Below are 18,036 nucleotides of genomic sequence, written 5' to 3'. Positions count from 1 at the left end.
TGTACAGTTGTCTAGTGGTCTCACACTGTCAGGGGTGAGGGCACTCGGCTGTGGCTGTTCTCCATAATCATGCTTATAGCTCAGAATACAGTTAGCAGTATATTCAGAACTTTTTAGTGATTGTTACATTCTAAGCTTGAAAAAAAAATGTGAAAAATATGTGTATTGGCAGAATATCTTGGCCCAGTTCAATTTCCAATCATTTCGTCCCTGTAAATTACTTCAAATTGCACAAACTTTAAAATAACAATAATGATTTCAACTGAGCAATACTGACAGTTTGACTCTCGTACAAGTTTGGATTGTCAAGTTGCCTCAGCTTATCCTGGCAGTGTACATATATTTGTAAGAACACCAACTGTCTTTGTTGCCAAAAAGGCTTCAGTAATGAATTAATTGAATAATAATATAAGTTACCATTTCATGTTTGCCAAATTATGAAGACAGGTTGCACGAAGTGAAGATAAGGCCATAAAGGGTTTTACAAATGAGCAACAGCTGACCGGTGATGTATGGGGAATATTGATTATGATCAGATGGATACCTTTTACAGGGTTATAAAACATCAATCTTTATATAACCCATTTAGCCAATTGTTGGACATGTGTTACAATTACAGTCTTTATGCCAGTCATAAAGTCATCATAACTTGAATTATTCTATTAGATTGGTAAGTTTTCCAAAGTGGTTGTTACTATTGGATGGATAACTTGGTCCATAGTCGTGGTAACCATTACTTTACTATTGGATGGATAACTTGGTCAACAGTTGTGGTAACCATTACTTTACTTTTGGATGTATAACTTGGTCAACAGTTGTGGTAACCATTACTTTACTTTTGGATGGATAACTTGGTCAATAGTCGTGGAAACCATTACTTTACTATTGGATTGATAACTTGTTCCGTTGTCGTGGTAACCATTACTTTACTATTGGATTGATAACTTGTTCCGTAGTTGTGGTAACCATTACTTTACTTTTGGATGTATAACCTGCTCCATAGTCGTGGTAACCATTACTTTACTATTGGATGTATATATAACCTGCTCCATAGTCGTGGTAACCATTACTTTACTATTGAATGTATAACCTGCTCCATAGTCATGGTAAACATTACTTTACTATTGGATGAATCGCTTGGTCCATAGTTGTGGTAACCATTACTTTACTATTGGATGGAGAACTTGGTCCATAGTCGTGGTAACCATTACTCTACTATTGGATGGTTAACTTGGTCCATAGTCGTGGTAACCATTACTTTACTATTGGATGGAGAACTTGGTCAACAGTTGTGGTAACCATTACTTTACTATTGGATGGTTAACTTGGTCCATAGTTGTGGTAACCATTACTTTACTATTGGATGGTTAACTTGGTCAACAGTTGTGTTACCATTACTTTACTATTGGATGGTTAACTTGGTCCATAGTCATGGTAACCATTACTTTACTATTGGATGGAGAACTTGGTCCATAGTTGTGGTAACCATTACTTTACTACTGGATGGAGAACTTGGTCCATAGTCGTGGTAACCATTACTTTACTATTGGATGTATAACCTGCTCCATAGTCGTGGTAACCATTACTTTACTATTGGATGTATAACCTGCTCCATAGTCGTGGTAACCATTACTCTACTATTGGATGGTTAACTTGGTCCATAGTCGTGGTAACCATTACTTTACTATTGGATGGTTAACTTGGTCCATAGTCGTGGTAACCATTACTCTACTATTGGATGTATAACCTGCTCCATAGTCGTGGTAACCATTACTTTACTATTGGATGGTTAACTTGGTCCATAGTTGTGGTAACCATTACTTTACTATTGGATGGTTAACTTGGTCAACAGTTGTGGTAACCATTACTTTACTATTGGATGGATAACTTGGTCCATAGTCGTGGTAACCATTACTTTACTATTGGATGGATAACCTGCTCCATAGTCGTGGTAACCATTACTTTACTATTGGATGTATAACCTGCTCCATAGTCGTGGCAACCATTACTTTACTATTGGATGTAGAACTTGGTCCATAGTCGTGGTAACCATTACTCTACTATTGGATGGTTAACTTGGTCCATAGTCGTGGTAACCATTACTTTACTATTGGATGGTTAACTTGGTCCATAGTCGTGGTAACCATTACTCTTCTATTGGATGTATAACTTGCTCCATAGTCGTGGTAACCATTACTTTACTATTGGATGGTTAACTTGGTCCATAGTTGTGGTAACCATTACTTTACTATTGGATGGTTAACTTGGCCAACAGTTGTGGTAACCATTACTTTACTATTGGATGGTTAACTTGGTCCATAGTCATGGTAACCATTACTTTACTATTGGATGGTTAACTTGGTCCATAGTCATGGTAACCATTACTTTACCATTGGATGGTTAACTTGGTCCATAGTCGTGGTAACCATTACTTTTCTATTGGTTAGATTGCTTGGCCCATAGTTGTCAGATTTATTACTATTTGATGGATTATTTAGTCATGAGTGGTAACAAACCAAATTGGTGGTTATTTTTCCGGAAAGTATTATAATTATTTTTTATCTCAATATTTTGCATGTTCATGTTCTGAATGGCTACTTTAATGATGTTATGTCTTTCACATATGAAGTGTCTTTCACATGTGTAGTGTCTTTCACTTTTAACTCCACAGAGGTAAACAAATCTCTGACATATTCCTTTGTAAAGACATGGTACAACAGTAATAAGCACAGGTGCTCGTCACATTGCCTGGATACAGTAATACATTATTTTTCATATTATTTTTTTTTAATATTTTTTTATTTTTATTTTTTATTATTTATTTATTTTGGTCAAGATAGTGAATACATGTCATTAAAAAAATTATTCCACAATTTTTCATGAAAGAAAATTAGTATTATATATAAATAAATATAAAAAATATAATGTATTTATAAAAATATATGTCATACTGTATCCAGGCAATGTGACGAACACCTTTGGTAATAAGGGGTTCTAAACTTCAGGATTAATCCTGAAATCCGGATTGAGAGCTTTAAACTTAAGCCTTAAGTACCGTAACTGTTGTAAAAAGTGTGTTTAAATTGCATTCAAAACAGTAATATAGTCTTTATGTTTCACTAGCAGGGCGGATCCAGAATTTGACATTAGAGGTCCCAATTTTGGATTTGAAGCCTCCCACTCAAAACCAAAGCGTATTATGGTTTAAATGTGGGTCCTTCCCCAAGATTATTTTTAGTGTAAAACAGTGTAGTATTGTGTATTAACGAACTGCGCCCCTCTGAATCTGCTTATGATTAGAAAATGCAGGATGTAACATATTCATGGACTTCGTATGCAGTAGAATTTGGTATTTTAGCACTCTTTTCAGGATTTATAAGTGGTTAGAAAGTAAAATATTTTCTTGAAAATTATTAGTTTGTCAAACTGTGCTGTGTTTTAGCCTAAATCTTATGATGTGCTTTATTATTTTTAAATTAGTGGTAGAAAAAGACATCAATATATTGGAGAGTATTCAATTGCATATTATAATGGACAAACTTCATAACGCTTTAGCTTTAAACATGAAATCAAGCTAATAATTAAATGTATATTAGCCTTTAGCATATATATGGCGTTTATATTACAAAAGCATTAATTTGTAATTGGAAAAATTATGAAGTTAGAGTAACTGTATATGTATTTTCACTAATATAGTATGTTTGTTTCAGTTTTAAACACATTTCATAAAAGTAAAGACATAGTATATCAATACACTGCTGAAAAGATAACAATTCGCTTAATGAATTTAAAAGCTTACAAAACGATCAAAATATTAAAATGAATAGAGATAATCATTTCTCATTTTAGTGCTCACAACCATTTCATTACTTTTCTAATATCATTTTCAACACTCAGAACTGCTTATTACGCCCATTATATAATTTCATAAATCCTCTGCTTCAGATCCTGCTAGAAAAGAGAAGGAAAGGGAACGTGAGGACCGAATACGCCAGGCCCAGCAGAAACTTGCTGAGGAACGGCAACGGAAAATTGACGAGATGCGGGAACAGCAGCGACTTGCGCAGGAAAATCGGGAAAAGCAGTTGGACGCTCGTAGGAGGAAAATCGAGGATTTAAAGAGACGGGAAGAGGAACGGAGGAAACAGGTGGAGGATAGACGAAGGTTGCAGGAGGAGACGGATAGGGTGAGTGGCAGACTAGGGGTGGGGAAAAAGTGAGGGTGGGATGGACAGATAGAAGAGCAGGGTGGGAGGCAGTCAGGTGGAGGATAGACAGAAGGGAGGAGATAGATAGGGTGAGTCTCAGAAAAGTGGTGAAGTTAAGTGAGGGTGGAATGGGCAGATGGTGAGGGGTAGAAAGGCGGAAGAGAAAATTTGACTTTGATCAACAAGCCTGACATATAATTCTCCTTTGCTTGAAAAACAATAAGTGAAATTTCAGATTCTAAGCCATTAGAACAAACATTTTACCAGTTCAGGGCTTGTGGGCATGTAATTGACCACTGTTATGAAGAAATGGCAAAAGAGTCCCTGTGGCAAACCAGAAAATTGAGGGCCAAGTTGGTAGTTGTGAGGGATTTTGAAAGTCAACTGACACCTCCAGCTGGTACTTAAATGTTAAACCAAGGATATGTATATGATCTTAGTTCATTTCTTACAACTGTTTTGAATTATTTTGTTTTATAGCAGACAATGCGAATGTCTGTCGGACAGTCGGACATGTCCGGTATATTTCCATTTTGACCGACGAAACTTTTGTTTTGGTTGGTCACAATGTCCGGTGAAAAATTACAGTCAGCACCGTTTAATTTTCTGAAAATTTACTTTCAGTTTCTAAATAAATGTTCAGAGTTATTTTTAACTATTATATCATGATTATTCAGCGTGTTAATCCGTGTATCACTATATTATTTGTAAACCCCGTTTCAACATGTTTCCGTAAAAGCCGATAAAACGCGTAAGGTTCCGATCTCAGCTCGTACTATTATACTTTTATTTTACGAAAATGTTCGGAAATTACAAAATTCCGTATGTATTTATTTTCGGCGAAGTGGTTCCCGGCAATCGTGTTAATTTAAATATGATGATTAATATACCAAGCTGACTTTCTTTCCGCTCTGTTTAACATTGCCAATAACAAGAAATCTACTTTCGTTTTTGCATAAATGTTGTGCCTGAGTTTGACTTGTAGTACAATTCGTTACATTTTATAACTGTACTGTATCTTTAATTTAAAGATGAATTAAAAGAGTAAGATCTAGCTGTTCCATGGGTAGGCGAACCAGATATGAGTTTTTTTTGGGAGGCAAGAGAAGAAAAAAATTATGACATAAGATTCGAATATTGATTTTTTTTCTTACATGATGTTTAGCTTTTTTTGTAATTTATTATAGTACTGTAGGACAAATCTAACCAAAACCAAAAAGATCTAAACCTGTTATAATGGGGAATTACAAAACTTATTTAAAAAAGAGGCTTAAAATCAAGGTTTAGGCTGATGTAACCGAATACTGTTTGTAACATTGCGACAGGTAAAAATTTGTTGCGACAGGTAAACGTTAAGTGTTTACCTGTCGCAATGTCCTGTGAAGGAGAAAAAGTTTTCGCGTTGTCTGTTATAGGTGAAGAAGGAGGCTATCCTGAGCAAAGCGAAGGAGCGGTTAACACGTTATGAGCAGTGGAAGACACATGGTCGCAAAGGTGGGCGTCGGACAGTCCTTGGCTTTGGAAGCCGGACGCCGCGTGAAGTGTGCTTCACTTTAGACGCCAGGCGCTCCTCCTCCCAGAGCACGCTTAGACGCTCTCCTAACAACTACGATTTTGAATCCTATTTTAACCGCCGTGCGGTGTCGGCAAGCAGTGTAGTACGCCGGCACTGTTGCATAGATATTAACAAACTTACACAGGGGATTGGTATGTTCGCTGTTCTAGCTTTCTCTCTTTCTCATTTCAATTACAACATGTCAAATAGTAATGAATTTACCATTGTCTGGTCTGCAGAACATTTATTGGTCATAAAATTTGCAAAATTATTTTGTTCTGAAATGGGATATTTAACAATTGTATCACGGTTTGAAATTTATAGCCAGTTTATTGTCTTGTCTGATGCTTTGAATACTATTAATGAGATTTCTTGGAATTAGGTTGAGTGTGAATACAAATCGCCATAAATGCAGGTGATAAATTAATTAATGTTCTGCAGGTGCTCAGGCTCAAGTTAATTACAACTAATATTGTAATAAACAGAATATAACAAACATAGAGTAATATTATGACAGACATTAAGATATTTGATAATTTAGTATGCTATCTTTAAACAAACTTATTCTTACAATGAAATTATATATATTACGGGAATGGTGCTGTTATATCATTAGTTTTGTTGTAAAATCCTGAAAGCCAAATACCATTTTATTTTCCATTTAACCCCTTTAAGTTTTGGTTGGGATAAAAAGTGAATGATAGGTAATATGTAATTTAAAAAAAATCATTTCAATTACTGCAAGTCTCCATCTCGATCATATTGTGAATAGCATGTGCCTGCCATTCTTTAAAACAAATATTTTACTGTAAAATGTCAAGAATTCTGGTCATAGTTGTTTATGATTCTGATGCATTTTTGTTTTAAATAAGAGAAATTAACACTGCATGCCGACTCATTTCCGAAATTTATTTTCTGAAAAGTAAAATACCATAATATATATATTGTCCTACAATTAAACAGAATTTCTTGAATGAATATTGCTGCATAATTCATTGAATGTCTTACTGAATTTTGAGCATTTTGACATGTTGTTTTGAACTTTCTACTCCACGGAGGTAAAAAAACTCTGACATACTCCTTTGTAAAGACATGGTACAACAGTAATAAGGGGTTCTAAACTTTAGGAATTATCCTGAAATCAGCATTGAGAGCTTTAAACTTTAGCCTTTAGTACCGTAACTGTTGTAAAAAGTGTGTTTAAATTGCATTCAAAACAGTTATATAGTCTTCAGTGAGTACAATTAGAAATGAATTAATGGGTCTGTTTTGGGTTAAAAATCTTATGAAAAAACTGAGGAGTTTGTCAAGCTGCCTTGATTAACCGAGTTATTAATTGTATACTGTTACTAACAAATAATATGTGGAGTCATTTTGTGTGTTATCAGATTGTCTGTTGTTGAAAAAAAGAAGTAGAGGAATTATAATGGCCTTGATGTCATTGTTATGCAAATCTTTATCGTTAGTCATAACTGAAAAATGTTTAGGAAATTGAAATAATACTTGGTACACATGTTGCATGAGACAATACCCACATGTACAGCAGGGCCCATAACTCTGGCTGTGTAATGGTTGTACCCCTTGTTTGTCTGAGAGAAACACACAAGTGTTGCATTTGTTATTCCCCTTTGTAATGTAACTAAACAACAGAAATCTCATTCTTTTCAACACAAACTACAAAATGATGTCACAATTATGTTAATTTTTCAAACTGTTGTTTTAAGCTAGACCTAATCACTGTGTAAGGTGTTGCTACAATCTATACAGATGTGTTTGGTAGTGTGTAGTGTTTTGTGTTTGTGTTAAATTTCCTTAAAGATGCTCCAGTAGTCCATAATCTATTAAGCATGAAATTGAAAGTAGTTATAAAATTGATTTTTAACAATTAGTAAAACATACCTATACTAGCAGAATACCTTTAATGTGCTTGCCAAAACGTCATTTCTACCATAATTCCCAAAATAGTTAAAAACTCTTTAAGATAATTAAATTCTGAAAATTGCCACATATGCTAAATGGAAGCACTCTGTATCGTAGTAAGATTGTTTTGTTAAATGATTCGTCAAGTAACATCTACTCTTTGAGCGTCTCAATATTGTTTGAGACAACTTTCTGTTCACGCAGTGTGTTTTATCCGCTTGTGTAGTTCTTCCTAGCCTACTAATACATAGCTGCAGTTAAATCATTTGTCAGAATTGATAGTAGATAATTCAAAGAATCAAATGTAATTTGATAGTAATGATACAGGCTTGACATCGTGTAGAATCTTACTTGCTATTATACGAGGCCCTGTTTCAATAAAATGTTTTAAGATTGTGTAATCCCAGGCTCAACCCCGTTTTGGGCATAAACTGTGAAAACTGCAGTTTCAAAAAAATATCATTAGAATATTTATTGTATTCAGTCTTCCTCTAACTTTGTGTGTCTCCATGAGCACTATTAGGCAGCATAAGGTCAACAACTTAGATTATATTATATCTCAATGAAACAGGGCCCTATTAGTTGCATGTGCTTGTGTATAAACATGCTTTATACGCTCTACCCCCTTACAAGCTGTATATTCTGTTTATACTATTTCAGTAGCATTTTGATGTTTGAATTGCAACAATTTTTCTTTTCCTTGTTTTAACGTATTCATATCGTTAGCATAAAATGCATTTTGCTTTAAGTATACTATTTTTCAGTTAAATGAGCATATTTGATTATGTTGGGAGCATTGATGTTGCCTTGAAATTTAATTTGAAAAAGGTAATAAAAAAATTTAAGGTTATTTATGAAATGCTAAATATTTATGCAGTTAGTTTGGTTAACTAATGGAATTTTGTATGGGAGCACAAATTAGTGTCAATACACCCATATTTAATGAGCCTCATAGCTCTACACACAGTCATTAAATATTTTTCAGTGAAGCTGATTGTTTGGCGGAGAAAAACAGACAAGTGTTTGAAAGAGCTTGTTGCAAAATGCATAGTAAGCAAAAATGGCAACATCAGAGCTCCCTAAGTAAAACCACAATTTAAATATTAAGCACATGCCCATTATTGTGTTGCCCAATGCTGCATTATGTTGCCACATTGATGTTGTACCGTTACCCCCTGTTGTTTTATCTAGGCTATCCCGGGGACTCCCCACCCTCGAAAAAGCTCTCTCAGTCCATGAGCGTGCTATATCACAAACGGAGCCCCGAATTTTCCTCATCGGGGGCCATTAACACCGCAGGCAAGGGCATGGGTCTCAAATCAGGGGCCGAGTCCGTTATCGGTAAGGGAGGCAACTTATCATGTCAAGTGAATAAGGCAAAATAAGAATGTGCGGCGTAGGGTTTTATATTTTTGTTTGGTTTTATGCTTGATTTCAGTGATGAACAAAAAAACATTTGCCTCCCTGAACACAAGTTATCATGAACTGAGTGGACAACTGTGTTAACTGTTCATATTTCTATATGAATTTAAAACAGTTTGCTCTCAGTTCTAATAAATTCTAATCTGCATGACATTGTTTTTTTCATTCAGTCTGTTTTTGCATGACCTTATTTCTGTGCACATAAAAGCGATGACTTGTTTGCACCATCTTAATTTACATCAAGACTTAAACTATTTTATAATCACTTACATTTCAGTGAAATGTTCAACACTTGACCATGATATCTGATATCGTCATTCAAACTGACCAACAACATAGTCAAACTGACCAACAGCATAGTGTATGTCATGAATCACATGGAATAATAAGCTGCACATTCTTTATTGGCCTTAACTGTACATTATATATACGATGATAAATTGCCAATCATAATTATTTTGAATTACTTGTACATTCAAAATTGCGATATATTATTTAAATTGAAAATTTTGAATTGTTAAACTATGTGTATATTCAATTAATATTTATAACAATATAAAAAAAATAATATACTGTATCGGAAAATGTCTTTCAATTCTTCTGTAAAGTCTGCATGCAGGGTGCTTTCAGGATTGTGACATATAAGGTCACACATATAACTGATATATTAACTTACTATTGAAATAACCTTTAACATTTATAAATAGATAAACTTAAAGACAGAAAATAGCGTCTGCCCTTCTGTTGCATCTAAATATAAAGATGCTGTTTGTTACAAAGGAAATCCTTTCAGACTGAGAGAAGCACGTACAGCTTTGCATGGCTTCCAGTATTACTGCTATCAATATTGTCATGTGTGAAGGTTGATAAATTATGCATGCTTTATAATTGCGGTATAATCTACATTAACTGTATGTAAAGTCAACCTCAGATCACGCCTGTCATAATACAAGGGTGAGATGTTGGTTGATGTATTTTCTGGTGTGGTGTTGGTGCTGCTGTGTCGAGATAATGGCCCCTTCTTTCTGGTGGTTGTTTCTTTTCCATTAAGGTCCTAGCTTTACGGGGATATGACGATATTAAGCCCCCTGTAGTATGATATTTTCCAATGCTCTAAGCATGCTTGAAGTGAAAGATCCTTCAGTTTATGGTGAAGAATATTATCGAATTAAGTTGGCATGCTTTGATGTGCTATATCCTACATATATCTGGAAAAATCACTCAGAGGTGGAGGCTAACAGAATTTAATAAAATTTTCAAACTTTTCAGATGAAAATTATTAATTGAATTTTATTCTTTTTTTTTCTCCTCCTGACCACTTCCTTCCCACTACCAACCAATCAAATCACATCCCAACCCTACCCATCATCCTTCATCCAATATGGCGTCCTTCCATCACCGTGGCAACCTCAGCACTACACACCATTCCCGAAAACCGCCTAGGTCGCTCTTTTGTAGCGTCCGCCCCACCCACTAGGCACAAAAGCTCCGTGAATCTCACATCTGGCGTGAAAATGCGAGATCCAAGTAAAACATCACCACGGAAACCACGGCCATCAAGTGTGGCCACGTCAATGCCCAGCTTTGTGAGAGTGGAGACGGATACCCCAAAATCGTCCAGAAGTAAAAGTACAGATAGGGGCCCTAGAGGTATGAAATGGTGCTATCTGTGATTGCTTAGATATACGTGCAGAAAATGATCACAATTCGCAAACAATGCACTTATCTTTAAGCTTGATTTTTGCAGTCCCTAATGTTCTTAAGTTTGCTTTTTTCTTTGTAATGTGTACTGGTATGATTTATAAAGCAAACTGGTGAAGATTTTTTTCTAAATCATTTTGTCAACCCTTTATCAACCCTTTATCTATTGTTAACCCTTTTCGAGATATCACTGTGTATTGATGAAGTTTTAAAACTGCACTTTGTGATTTTTTCAGACGGCAGCAAGAGTCGTGGGGTCCCCAGGAAGGAAGAGGACAAGTTTGATGGAAAGGTATGATATGTTAAACATTGTTGTGTTACCAAGGTAATAGTAACATGAATTTTAGATAATGGAATATTTTTTGTGTATGTCTGTAATGAACATGTTTGTTTCCTCTGTGTTTTCTCAACATAAGGCCACATTAGTGTAACATCATAACAACAAGCATGGTTTCTATGATGTTATAACTTGCATCACTATTGTAGTAAGATATATAATGTTAAATTTAACTACTGCATCAGATGATTGACATTGGCAAATAAAAAAAGCTTGGTTGTATAGGAGAGGAAGGCTGCAACATTGCCGCGTCCATATGATAGGAAGAAGATCGAAGAACGGAGACAGGAAGTGAAGAAGAAGCAGGAGGAACGGAAGGAACTGGCGCGCGAGAAGGAACGTATGACCAAGTCTGAGGTTCACGAGGAGAGCAAGGACATGGGCAAGCCTCCACCAAGACTGTCACGCTCCTTCATCGAGCGTATGGCCGTTCCCAAGCACCCTTCACATCCTTCACCTGACAAGAAGGAGCCAGTCAAGGAGTCCACACCTGTCAAGGTTAGTTTAACATTAGGGATGTGTTGTTTGTAACATTTACCTTATTTTTAAGTCGCCATTTTAACTCAATGGTACATTTATGTACTTGCAAGTCTTTTAGGAGAATAGTATGTGTATGGACATTAATTTCATGTGGATCCCATCAAAACAAAAACTTTTTATTTAATTTCATTTAATAATTACACTCATCTTTTTGTATTGAGTGACAACTAAAAATGTAAATACACTAACACAGTTGAATACACTTTTATTAAAATATTGCATGTTAGGGAAAGCTTTATGCATGGTGAGCTGGCTGGTTTTTGCAGGTAGCTCGAAGGTCAGGCCCTATCACGGCCCCTGTGGCCACTAAACCTCAGGTAACAGGCTGTAGGGCGCAGTGTTATAATCACTGATGTACAGTAGGGTGCTGTGTAACAGGCACTGTACTATAGGGTGCAGTATTTTGGCTTTTAAATGGAGATGGTCTTATACATTTCACTGCACAGTCATATGTATAGAAATAAGTAAAACTTAACAAGCTTGACAGTAACAGTTAAGAATAATGCTTTGCCTTGTGCAGTACAAAAGCTTACCTTATAACGCATCACAAAAGCTCATTGATTATAATGCAGTCCAGAGTAGTTAGAATGATACAATGTACATCTGGAATAATAATAATTATGAAGTGAACAGAATAAAAAAGTTTAAGAACAAAAATTTGAAGATGTTTGTTAAAATCAAAAAATTTGCAGGATTGTGCATTGTTAGAAACTAAGCAAAGAATATCATGTAATCATATCCATGCTTAAAACTTGTGTTCTGGCTAACAAGCAAGTTAACAGATGATTTACGGTGGCACTGGGGATATTAACTATCGATCAGCTGTACCAATAATCACATGTACCCACGGGGACTGGGAAAAATGTTAACGGAAATGGTCCTGTATCCATCACAGATACTTTTACTTCTTGCATGACTTAACCAAACATTTAACTGAAAGCTTTTGAATACGCTTTAAAACATTGCATTTGAAAAGCAACAGAAATGTTCAGCTTATTACAAGATTATTACTTAAAATAATAAATGATTTTAAGGAGTGCAAGAATGTTGATTTGAGTGCATGCTACATTTATAGTTGTAATTGCCATGTATTTACAAGCTTCTCATTCGGAGGCGGGCCACCAAATTTACCGTAAGAGTTTGAGTATGATGTTGTTTTATGGCTGCATGTAACGCACTGTTTGTCGTGGATGTTTTACTACATTCATTGTATTATTCATGAAGAACAGAATTGTATATATGTGAGGTGCACACAATCCTCAAAGTTCTTTTCCTTTTAAACAGCAGTTTTATTGTCATTTTTTGTGCAATAAACATTTGTCATGTATGCACAGCGACATGCTAGGACATTGTTTCTATTTGCAGTGACCTGAACAAGCCTATGTTTTGTTGCCGTTGTATCATGAACGGATGTTTCTTTCTTCACTCGAATTCATCTTTGTCACATTTCATTTAAAGATAAAATTTTATTAAGATTGCATTTATGTGGTCCTGAAAAATAAAATAACAATTCCTATTGTCTTTCAGTTAAGCTCTTTATTTTTAAAATAAATTGGACTTAAATGAATTTTTGGACAGTAAACAATATTTGCTGCCTTGGCAAATTTTTCTAATGGTAGAATATTAAGACTTCCCTACATCACCATGGTGTTGTGTTTTGTGCTTGTTTTCATAGCTAGCTCAAATTGTGTTTCCCCATGTTGTCCTTACATCATCATCACCATCACAGGAGCTATAAATTCCCCCTGTTCATTTCATTAATGTACCGGCCGACCATGACTCAGGCTCTGGTGTGTTTTGTGGTATATCACCAAGCTGTTGTGGCCTCCCCTGGAGTCTATATTTAATCAATATCCATGCAATATTATATGATTGCTACAGGCCATTAGGTTAGAAATTTTACAAGGGAAAAGCTTATTCAATATTTTTGGGACAGTTACTCATAGTTTGCTTTCCACTCAAAATCAATTGGTTTTATATTCATTAGATCACGTTTTTTCCAAGTATAATTTTTCAAGGCATTTAAGACCTTATTATAGCCATAAGGACAGTGGTAAAGTATGTTTTGTCTTTGTCGCTCGATTGTTTTTTGGGCTAAGGCTGACTAATTAAAATTGGTAATGCACAAAATCTCTTGTGTTTGATATTATCTGACAAATATAGTAGAAATACTTCAGAGACATATCAGCAGTTGTAATTTGGTTTAAATATATATTTGAATGTATAATATTTATGTTCTTACAAGATCTTATCTGCTTCAGGTTAATGAGAACACAGTCAATACTTAATATTGAGCATATAAAAAAATGTTCACCATTCCTATCATTTCCCTTCTCCCAGGCAAAAACACCAGTTAGGGAGAAGCAGAAGGCAGGGGTGAAGGACTCTCCAGCCAAGGCGAAGGTGGAGGTGCGAGTGAGGGATAGTTCCGAGGATACGTCTGAGACGTTGTCCAGCCCCGCCCCCTCTGGCACGCCTCCCGCTCGTGCCACACCAACCATACAAGTGGACGAGGTCACAGGTGAGTGCATTAGCTAACAGTGATTTACATATGCTATTGTATGAAGCTCGGCTCCACCCCATGCCTGTGCCACACCCACAGTACAGGTGGACAAGGTCACGGATGAGTGCTTTTGCTTACAGTTTTTTACACATGCTATTGTATGTAGCCCATCCCCGGCCCCATAATACGCCCCATGTTCGTGCCAAACCTACCAAACAGGTGGAAGAGGTCACAGGTGAGTGCTTTAACTTACAGTCATTTACTCATGCTACTGTATGTAGCCCATCCCTGGCACCATCACACGCCCCATGCTTGTGCCAAACACACCATACAGGTGGACGAGGTCACAGGCGCATGCTTTTGTTTACAGTCACATTTTATGTAGCCCAGCTCTGCCGAATTCGGCACACCTGCTCGTGCCACACCAACCATACAGGTGGATGAGGTCACAGGGGAGTGCATTAAGTTGCAGTCATTTACACTTATACTGTGTGTAGCCCAGTCCTGCCCCCTCTGGTACGCCTCCTGCTCGTGCCATACCTTCAATACAGTTGGACAAGGTCACAGGGGAGTGCTTTAACTTCCATTCATTTACACTTATACTACATGTGTAGCCCAGTCCCACCACCTCTGGTACACCTCCCGCTTGTGCCAGACCTTCCATACAGGTGGATGTGGTCACAGTTGAATGCTTTAGCTTACAGTCATTTACATATGCTATTGTATGTGGCCCAGCTCTGCCCCTGATGCTTGTGCTACACCTTCAATACAGGTTGAACAGGTCAAAGGTGGCACTGGCGTTGTTTTTCAGTTTACCATGATGTACACTTATTCATTTTACTTCTTTGTGATTATAATGAAAAGCAATGAAATTGATTGATTATTTATTTATTAAGTTTAGTTGTAACACTATATGATTAACATAAAAGTGCAGAGTTATTAGACTATAGTCCTCTTACCTTGGTCATTGTCCTTAAGGTGAATAAATGAAGTTCGTGTTGACTAAGAGTTAATCAGGAATAATTTGATTATATGATTTCACATATTTCTTCTTTTTACAGAGGTGAAGGTAGAGACAGAGGCCCCAACTGAGGAGAGGCCCAAAACTGAGAGCCCAGTTGAGGAGCTTACTCCAGCAGAAGGCCGTGCTACCCCAGAGCCCTCTTCAGAAGCCAAGGTTGAGCCCAAGCCATCCTCAGTGGAAGCCCGACCCTCACCTAAGCCTGATGCTAAGGCTGAAGCTAAGCCAAAGACTGACAAGGAGAGAGAGATGGAAGAGTACAAGGCTAAGCTGGCAGAGAGAAGGAGACTGGCTCGGGAGAAGGCAGAACGAGAGGCCGAGATTGAACGACTCAAGCAGGAGGAACTAGAGTATGTGGGGTCTTATGTCTTGAGAATTGTCTCATTAGATAAATTAAGTATCAATACTGAAATTTTAAATTTATCTTTTGTAAATAAGACTTCGTTTCAAAATAATGTTGAACATAAAATGAAAATAAATATCATATCTAAATATCCTATGTCAATTGAGGAAGACCGCATAAAATCAAGACCCTTGAAAAAAATGTCAGTCTTAGCTGACTCCTTTGTTGATATTATTGTTGCAAATAACACTTTTCCCCTTAATTAGTTACATTATTTATATAATTGCTCTTTTATTTCAGGCGTCAAGAAGAAGAGCGTCAGCAGCTTGAGGAAGAGCGACAGAGGAGAGATGAGGAGGAGTCATTGAGGCTGGCCGCGGAGGCGAGACAGCTGGAGGAGGAGCGCCTGAGAAAAGCCATAGAGGCGGAGGACAAGAGGAAGGCAGAGGAGGCAGAGCGAGCAGATCAGGAGAGACAGGCGGTAAGTTGTTTGTGCTCAGGGTGAGCTGTTAGCATGCTTGGATCACATGACACAAACATGTCACATGATAAGGAACAAGTCAGCTGATCAAGGTGATCTCGCTGTGAGCTCATTGACATTAACTGCGAAAGAAATTGTGCTCGCAGTCCGAGAAAATTGATTTCTTGGCCCAATAGATTTTTCTCAATGTCATATCATTTAACTACATAAGAGTACAACATGATTCAAATATTGTAGGTATGCTTCTTTTTTAAGTGCTTTCTTTCATAGAATGTGTTGATATAAACCTTGTGTCAATATTTCTAGATATTCAAGAGCATAGAATGTACTTGAGTAATTGCTAAAACAACAAGGAGTTTTAATCAATAACATTTTAGCTGTAGGATTAATTTCCATAGAATATTGACCAGAGATTTTTTTATATACAAAATCTAAGAATCTATGCACTTTTAAAGAGAGTTATTTAAAACATACATTATTTTGAACTATGTTAAGCTCTTACGTGGAAAAATGCATGTAATCAATTTTTGAAGTATATGGGATTGTTTTCACACTGTTCTGACATTCACATTTTCCTAATAACAAATTTTATGAAAATGTATGATGATAAGTCCTGGAAGTCAATATTTTTTTATGCATTCTTAAATGTGGCCCACATGGTTTCTCTTGTTTGTTCAGAAAGAGGATGCGGAGCGTAAGTCCCGTGAGGAGGCTGAACGTCACGAGAAGGAAATGGCGGAGCGGGCAAAGAGGGAGGAGGAGGAGAGGAATGAGCGCAGAAAGGTATGGGCATGGTGTGGTGTGTATGGGTACAGTGGTGTGTATGGGTGTGGTAAGATGTATATGAGAGGAATGTATGGGAATGGTATGGTGTATATGGGAATGGTGCTGTGTTATATGAGCGTGATCGTGGGTAATTGTGTCGTCTGGAAATGGTCGGTATTCTTTTTTGTGTTTGTGCTGATAATAACTGAAGTATTTATAATCCAATTTTGTTGAAACTTGTGACAGTGCTACTGGGCCTACTGTCTCAGGCAAGTTCAATTGTGGGGTGAATCGCCTCAGTAACTGGAGAGTTATGTCCCTTTGACATTTAGTAGGTTTGTGTCTTGTGCAGACAATTGCATAAGTATTTATTATACAATAATGATAAACATGGTGGCAGTGTACAGGGGTGAATTGCATCCGTTATGCACCTTTAAAAGTAAACTATACAGGGCTTTTTCTATAGTACCCACGGGTCCGACTATCGGACCCATTCCCAAAGCAAAATATAAGATATTTTTCCCAATCTTCAGAAAAAAATCCCAATCAAAAAAAAAAAAAAAATTTTTTTTTTTTTTTTTTAGAAATTCTTTTTACCTGTTCTGGTTCATTTCAACATACTAATAAATTATGTGATGTGATTAACAGTGAAGTTTTTTTGGTAATTGAACTCAGAAATCATTGATTTTCATCACATTCAGAGATATGAAATATTATCTGTCATGATTTATTGCAATAGATATTTACACCCCAAGGATTGATATTTCAGCCATTGTGGGTCTTTTAAAGGGAGAATAAACTAATATTAAATCATTTCCTTATTCACAGGAGACTAGACAGCTTTTTCTTTTCACTGTAAAATTTCCCAATTTCCGTATTTTCACGACGCAAAATATCCCAAAATGTCTAGGGTCTTTTTCCCAAAATGGGCAGAAAAAGCCCTGCTATAGTTGCTTTTTTACCTTTGCAGACATATATTCAATTATTATCAATCTGGATTAAACTAAGTGATAGTTGTTATTGCCTTTGATATCTTGACCATGTGAAATCATGAGATAAATTGCTCAAGTTACACCACAGTATTGCCCTTACTACCACAGTATTGCCCTTACTGCCACAGTATTGCCCTTACTACCACAGTATTGCCCTTACTACCACAGTATTGCCCTTACTACCACAGTATTGCCCTTACTACATCAGTATTGCCCTTTCTACCACAGTATTGCCCTTACTACCACAG

The 18,036-nt window shown here is 36.5% G+C and overlaps 1 protein-coding gene across 11 annotated transcripts in view; it reads left to right on the top strand.

The window, feature by feature from the left end:
• The window catches only part of LOC128237140 (ensconsin-like), a 69,653-nt gene that overhangs the window by 36,308 nt on the left and 15,309 nt on the right, over positions 1-18,036 (top strand). For 6 of the 11 annotated variants that reach the window (XM_052952406.1, XM_052952410.1, XM_052952407.1 and 3 more), the window contains 10 exons: positions 3,946-4,187; positions 5,624-5,915; positions 10,564-10,755; positions 11,043-11,098; positions 11,369-11,641; positions 11,950-12,000; positions 14,024-14,204; positions 15,248-15,557; positions 15,851-16,031; positions 16,710-16,814. In XM_052952406.1, the coding sequence (XP_052808366.1) occupies positions 3,946-4,187; positions 5,624-5,915; positions 10,564-10,755; positions 11,043-11,098; positions 11,369-11,641; positions 11,950-12,000; positions 14,024-14,204; positions 15,248-15,557; positions 15,851-16,031; positions 16,710-16,814 (1,883 nt within the window). Of the gene's footprint in view, positions 1-3,945; positions 4,188-5,623; positions 5,916-8,874; positions 9,025-10,518; positions 10,756-11,042; positions 11,099-11,368; positions 11,642-11,949; positions 12,001-12,782; positions 12,816-14,023; positions 14,205-15,247; positions 15,558-15,850; positions 16,032-16,709; positions 16,815-18,036 lie in introns of all 11 variants that reach the window. The other 5 variants (XM_052952409.1, XM_052952404.1, XM_052952405.1 and 2 more) reach the window with 5 other exon arrangements.

This window comes from Mya arenaria, chromosome 6, assembly GCF_026914265.1.
Source record: "Mya arenaria isolate MELC-2E11 chromosome 6, ASM2691426v1".
Taxonomy (NCBI): domain Eukaryota; kingdom Metazoa; phylum Mollusca; class Bivalvia; order Myida; family Myidae; genus Mya; species Mya arenaria.
The sequence above is the reverse complement of the archived record's forward strand: the minus strand, read 5'-3'. Positions and strand labels throughout refer to the sequence as shown.